Raw genomic sequence first — 15,003 nt, forward strand, 5'->3', positions numbered from 1 at the left:
AGCTCCTCAGCAAGGGGAGAATGGACGAGTAGAATGGAGAATGCGAGGGACTCTCAGCCATGCCTCAGGAAGTGCTCTGAGGAGAAGGGGCCCCAACTGAGAGGATTTGCGTCCCACTCAGGCCTCAACCCCAGCAGCTCCGTTTTACACACGGATTGGTTTTTGTTTTCATAATTGAGGGGACCCTGTGGCAGAGTGGAGATAAGAATCAGAAGCTTGGGTTCCAGTCGTGACTGCACCCCTGACTGTGGGACCCTGAACAAGCCCTTTTACCCCTCTGGGCCTCATTCCCCATCTGTAAATAGGGACAATCACACCCCTCCCTGGGTTGTGGCAGAGTCGTTAGGAACTCTAAAGAGAGCTTTTAAAGAGAACTTGAGGAACTCAGTTTCTCTGTGCCTCAGTTTTCCTGTCTAGAAATCAGAATAACAGCACCTGGCTTATGGGGTTGTTGGGAGGAGTCACTCAGATGATCCATGTAGATCATTCGGCACAGCCAGGGGACAACAGAAACCCTTCCCACAACAGCAGCTACTATTATTTACTCTGGAGGGGATAGATGTCCTACTGTTTTTTGGGTTTTTTTTTTAAAGATTTTATTTATTTATTTGAGACAGAGAGAATGAGATACAGAGAGCATGAGAGGGAGGAGGGTCAGAGGGAGAAGCAGACTCCCTGCCGAGCAGGGAGCCCGATGCGGGACTCGATCCCGGGACTCCAGGATCATGACCTGAGCCGAAGGCAGTCGCTTAACCAACTGAGCCACCCAGGCGCCCTGTCCTACTGTTTAAAAGTTAACCTCTGGGATGCCTGGATGGCTCAGGCGGTTAGGTGTCTGCCTTTGGCTTGGGTCATGATCCTGGGGTCCTGGGATCGAGTCCCGCGTCTGGTTCCTCCTTGCCCAGTGGGAGACCTGCTTCTCCCTCTGCCTGCCGCTCCCTCTGCTTGTGCTCTGTCTCTGACAAATAAATAAATAAATCTAAAAATAAATAAATAAAATAAAAATAAAAGTTAACCGCTAACCGTGAAGAAGACATTTTAAGCCACAACCTCTGTGTGAGACGGTTGGTGACAGTGAAGGGTTGTATGAGGACTGCAATCATTGAGCCCATGGTCAGGGTGGAGTCAGGTCTCGGTCCTGAAGCTCATGCAATTGGGCCATTTTAAGAATAAGAATACAGGGCGCCTGGGTGGCTCAGTTGGTTAAGCAACTGCCTTCGGCTCAGGTCATGATCCTGGAGTCCCCGGATCGAGTCCCGCATCGGGCTCCCTGCTCGGCAGGGAGCCTGCTTCTGCCTCTGACCCTCCCCCTTCTCGTGTGCTCTCTCTCTCTCTCGTTCTCTCTGTCTCAAATAAATAAATAAATAAATAAATCTTTAAAAAAAATAAAATAAAATAAAATAAAAAAGAATAAGAATACAAAGCAACAAGGGGACACAGTTGTAGAACTGAGTTGTAGAACTCTCCCAGGGCTTTGCAAGGGACCCATGCAAGTGGGGAGGCCCACAGCCACAGGTCTATACGCTCCCATGGTAAATCCATCTTGGCTCTGGTGACAATGGCTTACTGGTGACTGAGCCAGGCCTTGGACCCAGACCCGGCACTTCCCAGCTGCACTCAGTCTCTGTGAGGACCAGACCTTCCGGGCATGCACCCACCCTGGCTCTCGCTTTCCCCCTGCAGCTGCCCTGCCTCTCCAGCTACATCAAGTTCAGAGTCTTGGACTGGTGAGCCAGGCGTGGAGGCTGAAAAACAAGCAGCGGAAGAGATAATCAGAGCTGGGCCAGCGGCTCAGCCTGCAGAATGTGTTTCTTTCCAGCCCCAAGAACAGTTGCCAGGATGAGATTGGGACCGTCAGCCTGTTCCTCAACCAGATCTCATCCACCGGAGCAGAAATAGAAGGCAAGCCTTCCGCCCTAGCCTCTGCCTTCTGCCCCTCTACCACCTGGCCCCGCCCCCTCACCCTCTTTTCTTGCAGGAACGTACTCCGGCTTCCTACCCTGTTTTGGCCCCAGCTTCCTGACTCTTCGTGGGGGTAAAAAGGCCCCTTTCAGGATCCAGGAAGAAGGCACTGTAAGCTTCTCATGACAGCTCTAGGGAACAGTGGAGGTAATACCAACCGTATGAAAGGCCCTGGGGCCTGGGAAGTGCCAGGGGAGGGCCCAACCCTGGCGTCTGTCCACCACGCTGGTAGAGGACATGTAACCTGTGTGTAAACGGTTATGTGTATATGGGACGTGTGTTGTGGCATGAGAAAGAAACGGAGAGCTCTGGGCGTTCACTGAGGAAGGAGCACTGAGATGAAACGTCGGGTAAGATTTCCAGCAGGTGGAAAGGACATGGAGACAAAAAACAGCATAGGTTAATGTAGAAAGCACTGGGCGGTTAAAGACTGACTGATAAAGGCCAGGAAGCCAACTCCAATTGGCTTAAAAGATGGGAACTGGGCTGGGAAAAACTCTGAGTGAGGACTGATTTGCAGGCACCGGGACCTCCATGCCATCAAGAGTCTCTCTCATTTACTCCATCTCTCAGCTCTGCTGCTCTTCAGCCTGGTCTGCTTTCTTTCCTACGGCAGTCAGGCCTCCCTGCGAACAAGTAGCCATCGGAGCCTCTAATAGGGAAGGCCAGGGGAGCATTCTAATTGGCTGCCTTATGTCATGTGTACTTCCCTTGGACCAATCACTCTTGCCAAGGAGGCGGGGCATGCTCTAATTGGCCAGACTGGGAGCGCAAACACTGTAGTTATCAGAGCCCCCTACGAGCAGGAAGCGTTTGCGGGGAACAGGTACTTGGGGTTGACTAGTGAGTGGAATGCATGAAGAGGAGGAATGGGCCTCGGGGTATGGAAAGGGGTCAGGGCCCAGAGGTTTCTGGGCACAGCATGTTTTGGGTGTCTGGAATTCCGCCCCGGGATTGTGGTCAGCCCTAGGCAGGAAGTCACTAGACAACTCGGTCTTTGCTGCAGAGGTGTCAAGGGAGATTTATCTGCTCTTTTTCTCTCATTCCTTTTCTCACTATTTTCCTTCCTGTTACCCTAGAATATTCCCGACCCTCTTAAGGATGGTTTAACTTATCGAGGCCGAGTCTTCCTGGAGTTATTCACCCACGTCTCTTCCCATCAAGACTTTAAGAGGAAGGATCTCTCCTCTGAAGTGACCAGTATAGAGGTAACTACAGGAAACAGGTAACCCAGGAAGAAAGAGCCCCTCTGCCCACCCCAGATCTACTGCGGGTCCTGTTTCTGACTGCAGAGGCCCCGGCCGCAAGCTGAATGAGCTCCTGGGTGCCTGAGAATGTTTGGTCAATCTGCCTGAGTCTTTACTAAGCCCGTGTGAGGGCTTCATGCTGTGCCAAATCCCGGGTGGTCAGGGACCCAGTAAATACAAGATAAAGTTTCTGTTTAAGAAATGTGCAATCTAGTTAAGGAGAAATGATCTTCTAAGGAGTTTTTATTTCTTCCTATAGTCTGGGGAAGACCACTGCTGCAGGAAGGGGCAGGGGGAACAGTGTTAAGAATAGCCACCCACTTATTTTTAAAAATGGGAATACAGTCATGGGAAGGAGAACCAGAGAGGAGGGAGCAGGTTCCAGAGAGAGACCCTTTGAAAACAGAATGATCAGAACGAAAGACCAACAAGCCATAAGAAATGAGGCTAACTCCTCTAAGCTGATTCCCCTTTTCTGCCTCAGGTGGCAAGGTGGTCAGGGTGGCATCCGTGCTCCCTGAAGGAGGAGCAGGTCTGGGGGGAGGGAGACAACGAATCCCAATGTTGACATATGCTGATGAGACATCCATGAAAATCAGTCCCCGAGGCTGTAGACAGATGGTGTGTCGTCAGCACACCAGCATCTGAACATAGGGTTGTGAAGGAAGTGCCTGGGAGGAGTAGGTGGGTAAAAGGATGCCCCGGCCTAAGGCAGGTGGAGGAGGAGGAGGGGCTTGCAGAAGAGTCTGCAAAGAGGACCACTGAGGCAGCCCCCTAAGGGGAGAGTTGCCAGGCCGCCCAGGTGCAAGGGGAAGTTGCAGACTGCATAGAAGCAAGTGCACAGAAACTTGGCTGGAAAGTGGAAGGAGACAAGATCAGATGGGGGCTCAGCAGAGGCTCAGAGGGGAGAAGGAGGGTTGTTTTTTATGACAGGGCAGACCTGGGCTAGTGAACAGACTGGGAGAGCTCAAGAGGAGGGCAGGGGTTGGCCACAGAAGTGAGATTGGCTGACGTGGTAGATGGAGGACCTCCAGCAGATGGGAGGCAGGGTGGGAGGAGGCGGCTGGAGAAGAGCCCAGAGCAGATGTGCGTGCATGTGCAACCTTCACCACACCCCTGCCCACGCCAGGTCTCATCAGGGGAGGGCGTTGAAGCAAAAAGGAGAGGGATGAGGTGGCCCAAGTCAGAGCCCAGCCTGACCCTCAGGGCCTTGGAGGGAGAAACCTCCCTTTCAGGAAGGAAAGGAACCCCAGGTGGCTAGGAGGAGGGGACCAGGTAATAGAGGTCCTGGGAGGAACTGCCCTTGAGCGGGAGTCAAGGCAGGATTTTGAGGGGGCACAGGTTCAAAGATGGTCCAGCTCGCCCTGAAGAGAAGCAAAGATAGCTTTTGAAAGAAACAGGGCACCTCATCTTTGGCTCCCTGCCTGTCTCTAGAGCCTTGTTTATCCCTTGGCTTATGTACTGGGGATGTGGGGGCTTATTGTTTTAGAGGCACCATCACCGCCAGAAGTATGGGCTGTGCGTCATCTTCCTTTCCTGTACCATGATGCCCAACTTTAAGGACCTGATCCAATTCGAGGTCAGCATTGGCCACTATGGAAACAAGATGGACCTGAATTACAAGCCTCTCGTCTCAACCACACAGTACAGTCCAGTGATATATGATGGTAATAGTCAGATACAACCCAAGAGTAGAGAGCATCCACTGCATGCCAGGCTCTGCTCTTGGCCCTTTTAAGGGTATTAGCTCATGGAAATTCATAGGCATTGTTAACCCACATGTCTCACATGAGGAAAATGAGCTTCAGGGAGGTGAAGTCACCTGCCAAACATTGCACAGTTAGTGGGTGGTGAGCCCACGACAAGAGTTGAAAGTAGGCGTTCACTCCAAGTTCTTCTCTATGCTACATTCCACACTACAACTTCCCCAGCCCCATCTTCTTCCCTATTACTCTGAACCATCCCTGATCCATCCATGCAACCGTCTTCTGCTACTCATCTGCCCACCTGCTATCCATCCATTAATCTACCCATCCACCCTTTCATCCATTCCACTCCTACCCATCCACTGACCCAAACACTCAACCAACCTCCCATCCATCCATTCATCCATTCATCCAATATATGCTTATTAAACACCTATACCAGGCTGTATAGAATAGCAGTTCTCAAAGTGCAGTCCCTGGGCCGGGCATCAGCATCACCTGGGAACCTTTAGAAATACAGATTTGAGGGGCATCTGGGTGGCTCAGTTGGTTAAGCATCGGACTCTTGATTTCGGCTCAGGTCATGATCTCAGGGTCGTGAGATGGAGTCCAGCATCGGGCTCTGTGCTGAGCAAGGAGCCTACTTAAGGTTCTCTCTCTCCCTCTCCCTCTGCCCCTTCTCCCACCCCTCCCCTGTTCATGTGTGCTCTCTCTCTTAAAAAAATGCAGATTCTTGGCCCCAGCTCAGTCCTTACAGAATCAGAAAACCTGGGGATGGTGGCCCGCAATCTGTTTTTTCACAAGGCCACCAGGTGATTCAGATGTATGCTAGAGTTTGAGAACCACTGCTCTCAACTTCCTCTTCAACAGCTTCCTAATTTCATCGCCCCTTGAGAGCCTTTCCGTGCATCCCACTCCCCTGGATTTTTAAGAACAGCTCTTTATTGAAATAGAATTCACACACCATACATCTCATCCATGTAAAGTATGTAATTCAGTAGTTTTTAGTGTATTCACAGAATTGGGCAACCATCACCATGGTCAGTTCTAGAACATTTTTATCACTCCAAAAAGAAACCCTGTACCCACTTGCAGTCACTCTCTATTTCTCCCCTGCATTCCCAACCTCAGGCAACCATTAATCTACTTTCTGTCTCTGTGCAGTTTCCTATTCTGGATATTTTATCATACACGTAGATTCACAATATGTGGTCCTTGGTGTCTGGCTTCTTTCACTTAGCCTAACATTCTACTTGTTTTTAAATTATGAAATATACACAAAAAGTATATTAAATGTGTATATACAGTTTAAAGACGAATAAAATGAGTACCCCAGAACTCACCACCCAGCTTAAAAGATAGAAAATTGTCAGCATCTTAGAAGTTCCCTCAGTGTTCTTCCCAGACCCATTTACTCAAGAAATAACCACAGTCCTGACCCTCATGGTAATTACTCCCTTCCTTTACTTTTTAATTTTTACCATCAATGTATGCAACCCTAAACAGCATACTATTTTTTGCATTTTATACAAATGGAACTTTTCAGTCTGTATTCATCTGTTTTCCATCTTTTCCTCAATATTAGGTTTTTTTTATGTTGGTATGTGTAGCTGAAGTTCATTTTCATTTCTGTATATATTCTACTGTATGATTATAGCACCAATTATGTGGTATATGTAGACACTTGGGACTTATCTTTTTTTCCTACTATAATAATTGTGTTATAAACATTCTTGTTCATGTCTCCTGGTCTCAAGTGCAAGACTTCTTCTAAATTATATACCCTGAAGTGAAAGAGGAATTCAAAGCAAAAGAAATTATACCAAATTACACTCTCATCAGCTCAATATGAGAATTTCTTTTGCTCTTCCTTCTCACCAGTACTTGATGTTGCCCAACCTCCATTTGTAATCAGGAAAATATATATCAAGATCTTACAAGATACCATCTTACATCCAGCATTGGCAAAAATTAAAAGGCTGGGCAACATCAAGTACTGGTGAGAAGGAAGAGCAAAAGAAATTCTCATATTGAGCTGATGAGAGTGTAATTTGGTATAATTTCTTTTGCTCTTCCTTCTCACCAGTACTTGATGTTGCCCAGCCTTTTAATTTTTGCCAATGCTGGATGTAAGATGGTATCTTGTAAGATCTTGATATATATTTTCCTGATTACAAATGGAGGTTGGGCATCTTTTCATATGTTTACAAACTTTTGTTTTTTCTCATCTGTAAAAAGCCTATCAATATGGGGCACCTGGGTGGCTCAGTTGGTAAAGCGACTGCCTTCAGCTCAGATCATGATCCTGGAGTCCCAGGATCGAGTCCCGCATCGGGCTCCCTGCTCAGCGGGGACTCTGCTTTTCCCTCTGACCCTCCACCTTCACATGTGCTCTCTCTCTCTCTCATTCTCTCTCTCTCAAATAAATAAATAAAATCTTTAAAAAAAAAGAGCCTATCAATATATTTTATCCATCATTCTATTTGGCTGTCTTTTTTTTTTTTAAGATTTATTTATTTATTTATTTGGCAGAGAGAGGGAACACAAGCAGGGGGGGTGGGAGAGGGAGAAGCAGGCTTCCTGCAGAGCAGGGAGCCCAATGCGGGGCTAGATCCCAGGATCTGGGATCATGACCTGAGCAGAAGGCAGTCGCTTAATGACTGAGCCACCCACGTGCCCCTATTTGGCTGTCTTTTGCTTACTGGCTTGTATATTATTTTTTCTGGGAATGATCTTTTGTTAATGGGTGTATCGTAAATACCTTCCCTGAGTTTGGGGCTTTTCATCTTCATCTTAATGACAACTTTTTATTTCTTTTTATTAAGGTCTTATTTGCAAACAATAAAATGCGCATATTTTAAGTGTACAGTTTGATGAATTTTGGAAATACACCCATGTAACCACCAGGGGAAGAAAGTTCCATCACCCCAGAAAGCTGCCATTTGCCCCCTTTCAGTCAGTCTCCCCAGTCCCTGGGGTCAGTCATTGTTGTGTTGTCTATCGCTATAGATTTGTTTTACTTTTCCTACAACTTCATGTAAATGAAATCAGACATATGATTCTTTCTTTTTCTACAGCTTCTTTGGCTCAGCAGAACGTTTTAGGAATTCACCCATGTTGTTTCATGGATAAGTGTTTTGTTCCTCTTTATTTCTGATAGTACTTCATTATGTGGATATGACGGTTTATTTACCCATCCTCCTGTTCATGGACATTTAGATTGATTCAACTTTTGGAGTATTATGAATAAAGCTGCTGTGACCTTTCTTGTACAAGTCTCTCTATGGACATGTGCTTGCATTTCTCTTGAGTACATACCTCAGAGTGGAATTTAGGTTTTATTTTTATTTTTTAATTATTTATTTATTTATTTGACACAGAGAGCGAGAGTACAAGCAGGGGGAGCAGCAGGGAGAGGGAGAAACAGACTCCCACTGAGCAGAGAGCCCGACCGGGGCTTGATCCCAGGACCCTGGGATTATGACCTGAGCTGAAGGCAGATGCTTAACCAACTGAGCCACCCAGGCACCCCAAAATTTGGGTTTTAAAGGAAATAGCTAACAATCTCCCAAAGTATTTGTACCATTTTACACCCGCACAGCAGTGTTTGAGATTGGTACTTGCCCCACATCCTTGCCAACTTTGGTATTGTTGGTCTTTTTCATTTGAGTCATTCTAGTGAGTATGACATTGTCCGTAATTGTAATTTTAATTTCCATTTCTCTAATCAGTAGTGATCCTGAGCATCTTTTCATGCTCACATATATTTCTATAGTGAAGGCACTGCTCAAGTTTTTTGCCAGTCTTTCAATGAGTTGTTTATCTTTTTATGTAGCATTCCAGTTCTTTTACATTTTGGATACAAGTCCTTTGTCAAATCTGTTTTGCTAATATTTTCCACTCTGTGGCTTGACTTTTCAATTTCCAAACAGTGTCTTTTGAAGATCAAAAGTTTCTAATTTTGATAAAGGAAATACTAATTTTGAGGAGCGCCTGGCTGACTCAGTCGCAAGAGCATACAACTCTTGATCTCGGGGTTGTGAGTTTGAGTCCCATATTGGGTGTAGAGATTACTTAAAAATTAATTAATTAATTCTGATTTTGATGAAATCAAATTTGTTGATTATCTTTTCTTTTATAGTAGTACATTATTTGGTCCAAGAAATACTGTCTACCGCAAGATCGTAAAGATACTCTCCTGTGTTTCATTCTACAAGCTTTATAATTTAAAAAAATTTTTTTAAAGATTTTATGTATTTATTTATTTGACAGAGAGAGAGAGAACACAAGCAAGGGGAGCAGGAGAGGGAGAAGCAGGCTTCCCGCCCAGCAGGGAGCCTGACGTGGGGCTCGATCCTAGGACCCCAGGACCCCAGGATCATGACATGAGCCGAAGGCAGACGCTTAACAACTGAGCCACCCAGGCGCCCTAGAATCTCTTTTTGAAAAAGATTTTATTTATTTAAGAGGTGGAGGGGAGGAGCAGAGGGAGAGGGACAGGCCGACTCTGTGCTGAGGACAGAGCCCAGTGCGGGGCTCGATCTCACCACCCTGAGCCGAAGTCCAGAGTTAGACGCTCAACCAACTGAGCCACCCAGGCGCCCCTAGAATCTCTATTCTGTTCCATTGATCTGTTTGTCTATCTTTAATGCCGATATCACACCATCTTGATTACTATAGCTCTAAAGCAAGTCTTGAAATCAGGTAGTGTAAGTCCTCCAATTTTGTTGTTCTTTAACAAAATAATACAATTTCTGGCTATTCTGGTTCCTTGGCATTTTCATGTGAATTTTAGCATCCGCTCGATAGTTTCTACAAAAAGCCTGCTGGAATTTTCCTGTCTTCTTTTGTTCTAACCCAGTGTTTTTTTCTGTGTTTCGTTTTGTTTTTAGTATTGCAGTTGCCTCCTCTACTGGCTCTGCTTCTGTGGATTAGTTGTAGTGGTTGCTCAAGAGATTGAAATACTGATCTTTAACCTGTCATAGTCTACCTTGAGTTAATATTATAATCACTTCACATATGATAGTATATTATATATACTCACATATAATTGTTACATATAATATAAAGTGCAATTACAATAGTATAATTGGGTTTTCACCTTTGTTATACATTCTAGAGTTGGTTTGCTAATATTTTGTTTAGGATTTTTGCATCTGTATGAACAAGATGAATCTGTAATTTTCTTTCTTATAATGTCCTCATTTGGTTTTAATATCAAAGTTATGCTAGCCTCATGAAATTGAGGACCATTTCCTCTTTTTACTTGCTGTGAGTATTTGGGTAAGACTGTAATCATCCGTTCCTTGAAAGTTTGATAGGGCTCACCTCTAAATATAAGCCTGGTGGGTTTTTTAATGCAGCGATTTAAATATGGATTTATTTTAATTAGTCAGCTTTTCTATTTATTTTTTTAAGTCAATTTTGGTAGGTTTAACTCATCTAGGAATTTATAAATTTCATTGAAGTTTTCACATTTGCAGCATAAAATTGTTCATAGTATCTTTAAAATTTTTTTATTGTGGCAAAATAGGCATAACATAAAATGTATCATTTTAGCCATTTTTAAATGTACAGTTCAGTGGAATTAAGTACATTCACCATGTTGTGTAACTATCACCTCTATTTCTAGAGTGACTTCATCATCCCAAACAGAAACTCTACCCATTAGACAATAAATTCCATTGTCCCCTGGAATCCTCTATTCTACTTTTTGTCTTTCTGAATTTGCCTATACCTCATATATGTGGAATCATGTAATATGTGTCCTTTGTGTCTGGCTTATTTTACTTAATATAATGTTTTCAAAGTTCATCCAACTGACAGCATGTGTCAGAACTGCACTCCTTTTTACGGCTGAATGATATCCCATTGTATGTACGTATCATATTTTGTATATCCGTTCATCTGTTGATGGACACTTGGGTTGTTTCCACCTTTTGGCTATTGTGAATAATGCTGCTTATGACCATCAGCGTACACATACCTGTTTGAGTCCCTGTTTTTAATTATTTGTGGTATATGCCTAGGAGTGGAATCACTGCATCACATAGTAATTCTTTTTAACTTTTTGAGGAACCATCAAACTATTTTCCACCATAGTTTCTTTTTTTTAAGATTTTATTTATTTTTATTTTAGAGAGAGAGAGCATGAGGAGCAGGGGGAAAGGCAGAGGGAGAGGGAGAAACAGATTCCCCGCTGAGCAGGGAGCCCCATGCAGGGCTCAATCCCAGAACGCTGGGATCATGACCTGAGCCAAAGGCAGATGCTTAACCAACTGAGCCACCCAGGCGCCCCTCCGCCATAGTTTCTTGCTGTTATCTATTTATCTCAGCAATATCTAAAAATAGCCGCCCTTATATTATTCTTTGGAGGGGGGCTTGTGTGTGTGTGTGTACACACGCACCTTCTTTTCTTTTGATAAGTCTGCACAAACTTTTCCAATCTTTTACTATTACAAGTAATGGTGTCAAGATATAGTCTTGCATAAGTGATTTCAAAGTGGAATTGGTCAAGGATGCCTGGGTGGCTCAGTCGGTTAAGCGTCTGCCTTCGGCTCAGGTCATGATCCCAGGGTCCTGGGATCGAGCCATGCATCGGGCTCCCTGCTTGGCGGGAAGCCTGCTTCTCCCTCTGCCTCTGCCTGCAGTTCCCCCTGCTTGTGCTTGCTCTCTCTCTCTTCTCTCTCTCTGACAAATAAATAAATAAAGTCTTAAAAAAAAAAAAGTGGAGGGGCGCCTGGGTGGCTCAGTCGTTAAGCGTCTGCCTTCGGCTCAGGTCATGATCCCAGGGTCCTGGGATCGAGTCCCACATCGGGCTCCCTGCTCCACGGGAAGCCTGCTTCTCCCTCTCCCACTCCCCCTGCTTGTTTTCTCTCCCTCACTGTCTCTCTCTGTCAAAAAAAAAAAATCTTAAAAAAAAAAAAAAAAAATTAAAAAAAAAAAAAGTGGAATTGGTCAAAGTGTATTTGCATCTTGGCAGATACTGCAAAACTGTCCTCTGTGCTGATCATTTTCTTTTTTTTTTTTAATATTTTATTTATTTACTTGACAGAGACAGTGAGAGAGGGAACATAAGCAGGGGGAGTGGGAGAGGGAGAAGCAGGCTTCCCGCAGAGCAGGGAGCCCAATATGGGGCTCGATCCCAGGACCCTGGGATCATGACCTGAGCCGAAGGCAGACGCTTAATGACCGAGCCATCCAGGCACCCCCCTGTGCTGGTCATTTTCTTGTTTGCTCTCAGCATCTCCAGCAAGGAGAGACTGAATGCTCTGCTCTAGATCAAGGTTCATTCTTGCCCTTCCTTGCTCTATTTAATATCTCAGGGCCGAACACCTGCAAACTACATTTCCCACCTTCCCATGCCAGCTGATAAAAGGGCAGATGCTGTCATTCTGTTCTATCTCCCCATCTCTTCACTTGGCCTCTCTGCCTCTCATTCTCCCTCCTTCTTGCCACCGATTCAGGAGGCATCTCTGGAAGTAGCTACATGCCTTCAGAGATCCCAGCTTTTGCTGGCCACTCCTCCATGGTTCCAGCCTCGGCCAAGCAGCTCCCCTGCAATGCAACTGCTGGTTGGGCGTCACCTTCTTGGTGGCTCCAGCATCCTGTGCAGCTACCTCGATAGCACAGCTCTGATGGTGTGCCTGTCTGTGGTCACACCACTGCCTGACTTTTGTTCCCCAGCCCCTAGAAACAGTAGTTTCTTCCTCCTGTTACTAATCTCTGGGGAAGCTCACTTCCCTACCCCACCTTTTTATTTTAGGTAGGGTCAGCATGGAACCCAGAACAGGGCTTGAACTCACGACCCTGAGATCAAGACCTGAGCTGAGATCCAGTTGGACGCTTAACCGACTGAGCCACCCAGGTGCCCCCTCACTTTCCCTTTCAACACATTTTCTCTATTAAATCCCTCTATGTCAAATATCTACCATGGTCTTTTTCTTTTTCTGGCTGTACCCTGACTGATAATCCTCCATAAATGTTGTACCACTCAACACTCCACCAGCAACGTCTGAGAGCCTCGTCAAAATCTGGTATAAACTTCTGGATTTTTATCAGTCTGGTAAGTGAAAATGGTATTTCAATGTAGTTTTAATTTGTATTTCTCTCATTATAAATGAGGTTGGGTATCTTTTCGTATGTTTAAAAGTCATTTGTATTTCCCTTTCTTTAATTGCCTGTTTATGTAATTTTCTCTTTTATTCTCTTGAGATACTAGTCATTTTCTTATTGATTTCTAGGACACTTCATATTTGAGGGAGATTAGGCCCTTATGATATGAGCTGTAAGTATATTTCCCATATTTGTCTCCTATCTTTGTCTTTGATGTTTGGGATTTTTTTTCCCATGAAGACTTTTTTTTTTAATGTACTCAAAACTACTTTTATGGCTTCTGGCTTTTGAGTCATAATTAGAAAAGTCCTTTCCACTCCAAATATATGAAGGAATTCTCTCATGTTTTGCTCTAGAAGTTTATGGCTTCTTAAAGTTTCATAACCAATACCTTATCTCTTTCTGATATTTTTTCTTTGTAAATCTCTTGATCTTTCTGTCCAGCTGCCCAAATATCCTTTATCTTGCAAGTCTACTAACTTCACCAGGATATGTTGAAGTGTTGATCCTTTGGGGTCAGTTGTCCCTGGCACGTGTTGTACTCTTTCATGGGTAGATTCGAATCTTCTTTTATTTTGTTAATAATTTATTTGGTGGTATAATTTTTTTCACAGTTTTTATTTTTTTTTTATTTTTTTTATTTTTTTAAAGATTTTATTTATTTATTTGAGAGAGAGAGTGAGAGAGAGAAAGAGCACAGGAGGGGGGAGCGGGAGAGGAAGAAGCAGACTCCCTGCCGAGCAGGGAGCCCGATGCGGGACTCGATCCCGGGACTCCAGGATCATGACCTGAGCCGAAGGCAGTCGCTTAACCAACTGAGCCACCCAGGCGCTCTTTTTTCACAGTTTTTAAATTGGGTTGTCTGTCTTCTTATTATGGGGTGGTAAGAGTTCTTTATATATGCTGGATACAAGTATTTTATCAGCTATATGATTTGCAAATAGTCTGTGGCTCGTCTTTTCATTTTCTTAATGGTGTCTTTGAAGTGCGAACATTTTAAATTAAGATGAAATACAACTTTTTTCTTTTTTTTTTTCTTTTTTTTTTAAAGATTTTATTTATTTATTTGAGACAGAGAGAAAGAGAGAGAGAGAGCACATGAGAGGGGGGAGGGTCAGAGGCAGAAGCAGGCTCCCTGCCGAGCAGGGAGCCCGATGCGGGACTCGATCCCGGGACTCCAGGATCATGACCTGAGCCGAAGGCAGTCGCTTAACCAACTGAGCCACCCAGGCACCCCCAACTTTTTTTCTTTTATGGTGTTATATCTAAGATCTCTTTGCCTAACCCAAGGTCATGAATATTTTTCTCCTATCTTCAAAAAGTTTTACAGTTTTAGTTCTTATATTTAGCTGTATGATCCATTTTGAATTAATTTGTATATGAATAGTTCAATTTTTCAAGCACCATTTGTTTAAAAGACTATCTCTTTCCCATGTGGGTTTTCTTAAATTATATTTTTAAATATTCTGTGCCATGGTGTAGGTTTTCTACTTTAGGGGCCCCATTTTTGGGCTTAACAGTTTTCCTTGGTTTTCTTTATCCATCAGCTTTTCCCTGATCCTTTGTGACTCTCTATTTCCATTTTATTTTGGTCACTTTTCTTATTTCTATCCTTATTTCTGTGCCTCTCCCTGAGTTGTCTGCAGGGTCTAATCTCCCTTGGGCTTCTTTTTATGTTGTCTTCCTTTTTAGGGTGTTTTTGTTTTTGCTTCTACTTTTTTTCTGTGTTTTGCCAGCTCACATTTCCTCATCTGTGCCCAGAGGTCGTTCTGGGAGCGTATTTTTGCTGGCACTTTCCGCACTCTGCTCCCATTAAGCTGTGCTCCCAGCTGTCTGCCTTGCTCCAAGCTTCCCCGCAGGTGACTTCTGTTACACTTCACCCCTTCCTGCTTCAGCTTTGGACGGCAATCGTAGTTGCTTTTGGCAGTCCTTATGTGTATTTTGAGTCTACAGATTATATCTGTCTCCTTGTT

The 15,003-nt window shown here is 44.4% G+C and overlaps 1 protein-coding gene across 1 annotated transcript in view; it reads left to right on the top strand.

Annotated features, from left to right (window-relative positions):
- The window catches only part of FER1L5 (fer-1 like family member 5), a 58,115-nt gene that overhangs the window by 19,824 nt on the left and 23,288 nt on the right, over positions 1–15,003 (top strand). The window contains exons 15-19 of the mRNA XM_021701227.1: positions 1,684–1,727; positions 1,820–1,902; positions 1,979–2,073; positions 3,042–3,170; positions 4,699–4,876. Coding sequence (XP_021556902.1) covers positions 1,684–1,727; positions 1,820–1,902; positions 1,979–2,073; positions 3,042–3,170; positions 4,699–4,876 — 529 coding nt within the window. The remainder of the gene's footprint in view (positions 1–1,683; positions 1,728–1,819; positions 1,903–1,978; positions 2,074–3,041; positions 3,171–4,698; positions 4,877–15,003) is intronic.

This window comes from Neomonachus schauinslandi, chromosome 10 (genome assembly GCF_002201575.2).
Source record: "Neomonachus schauinslandi chromosome 10, ASM220157v2, whole genome shotgun sequence".
NCBI lineage: Eukaryota > Metazoa > Chordata > Mammalia > Carnivora > Phocidae > Neomonachus > Neomonachus schauinslandi.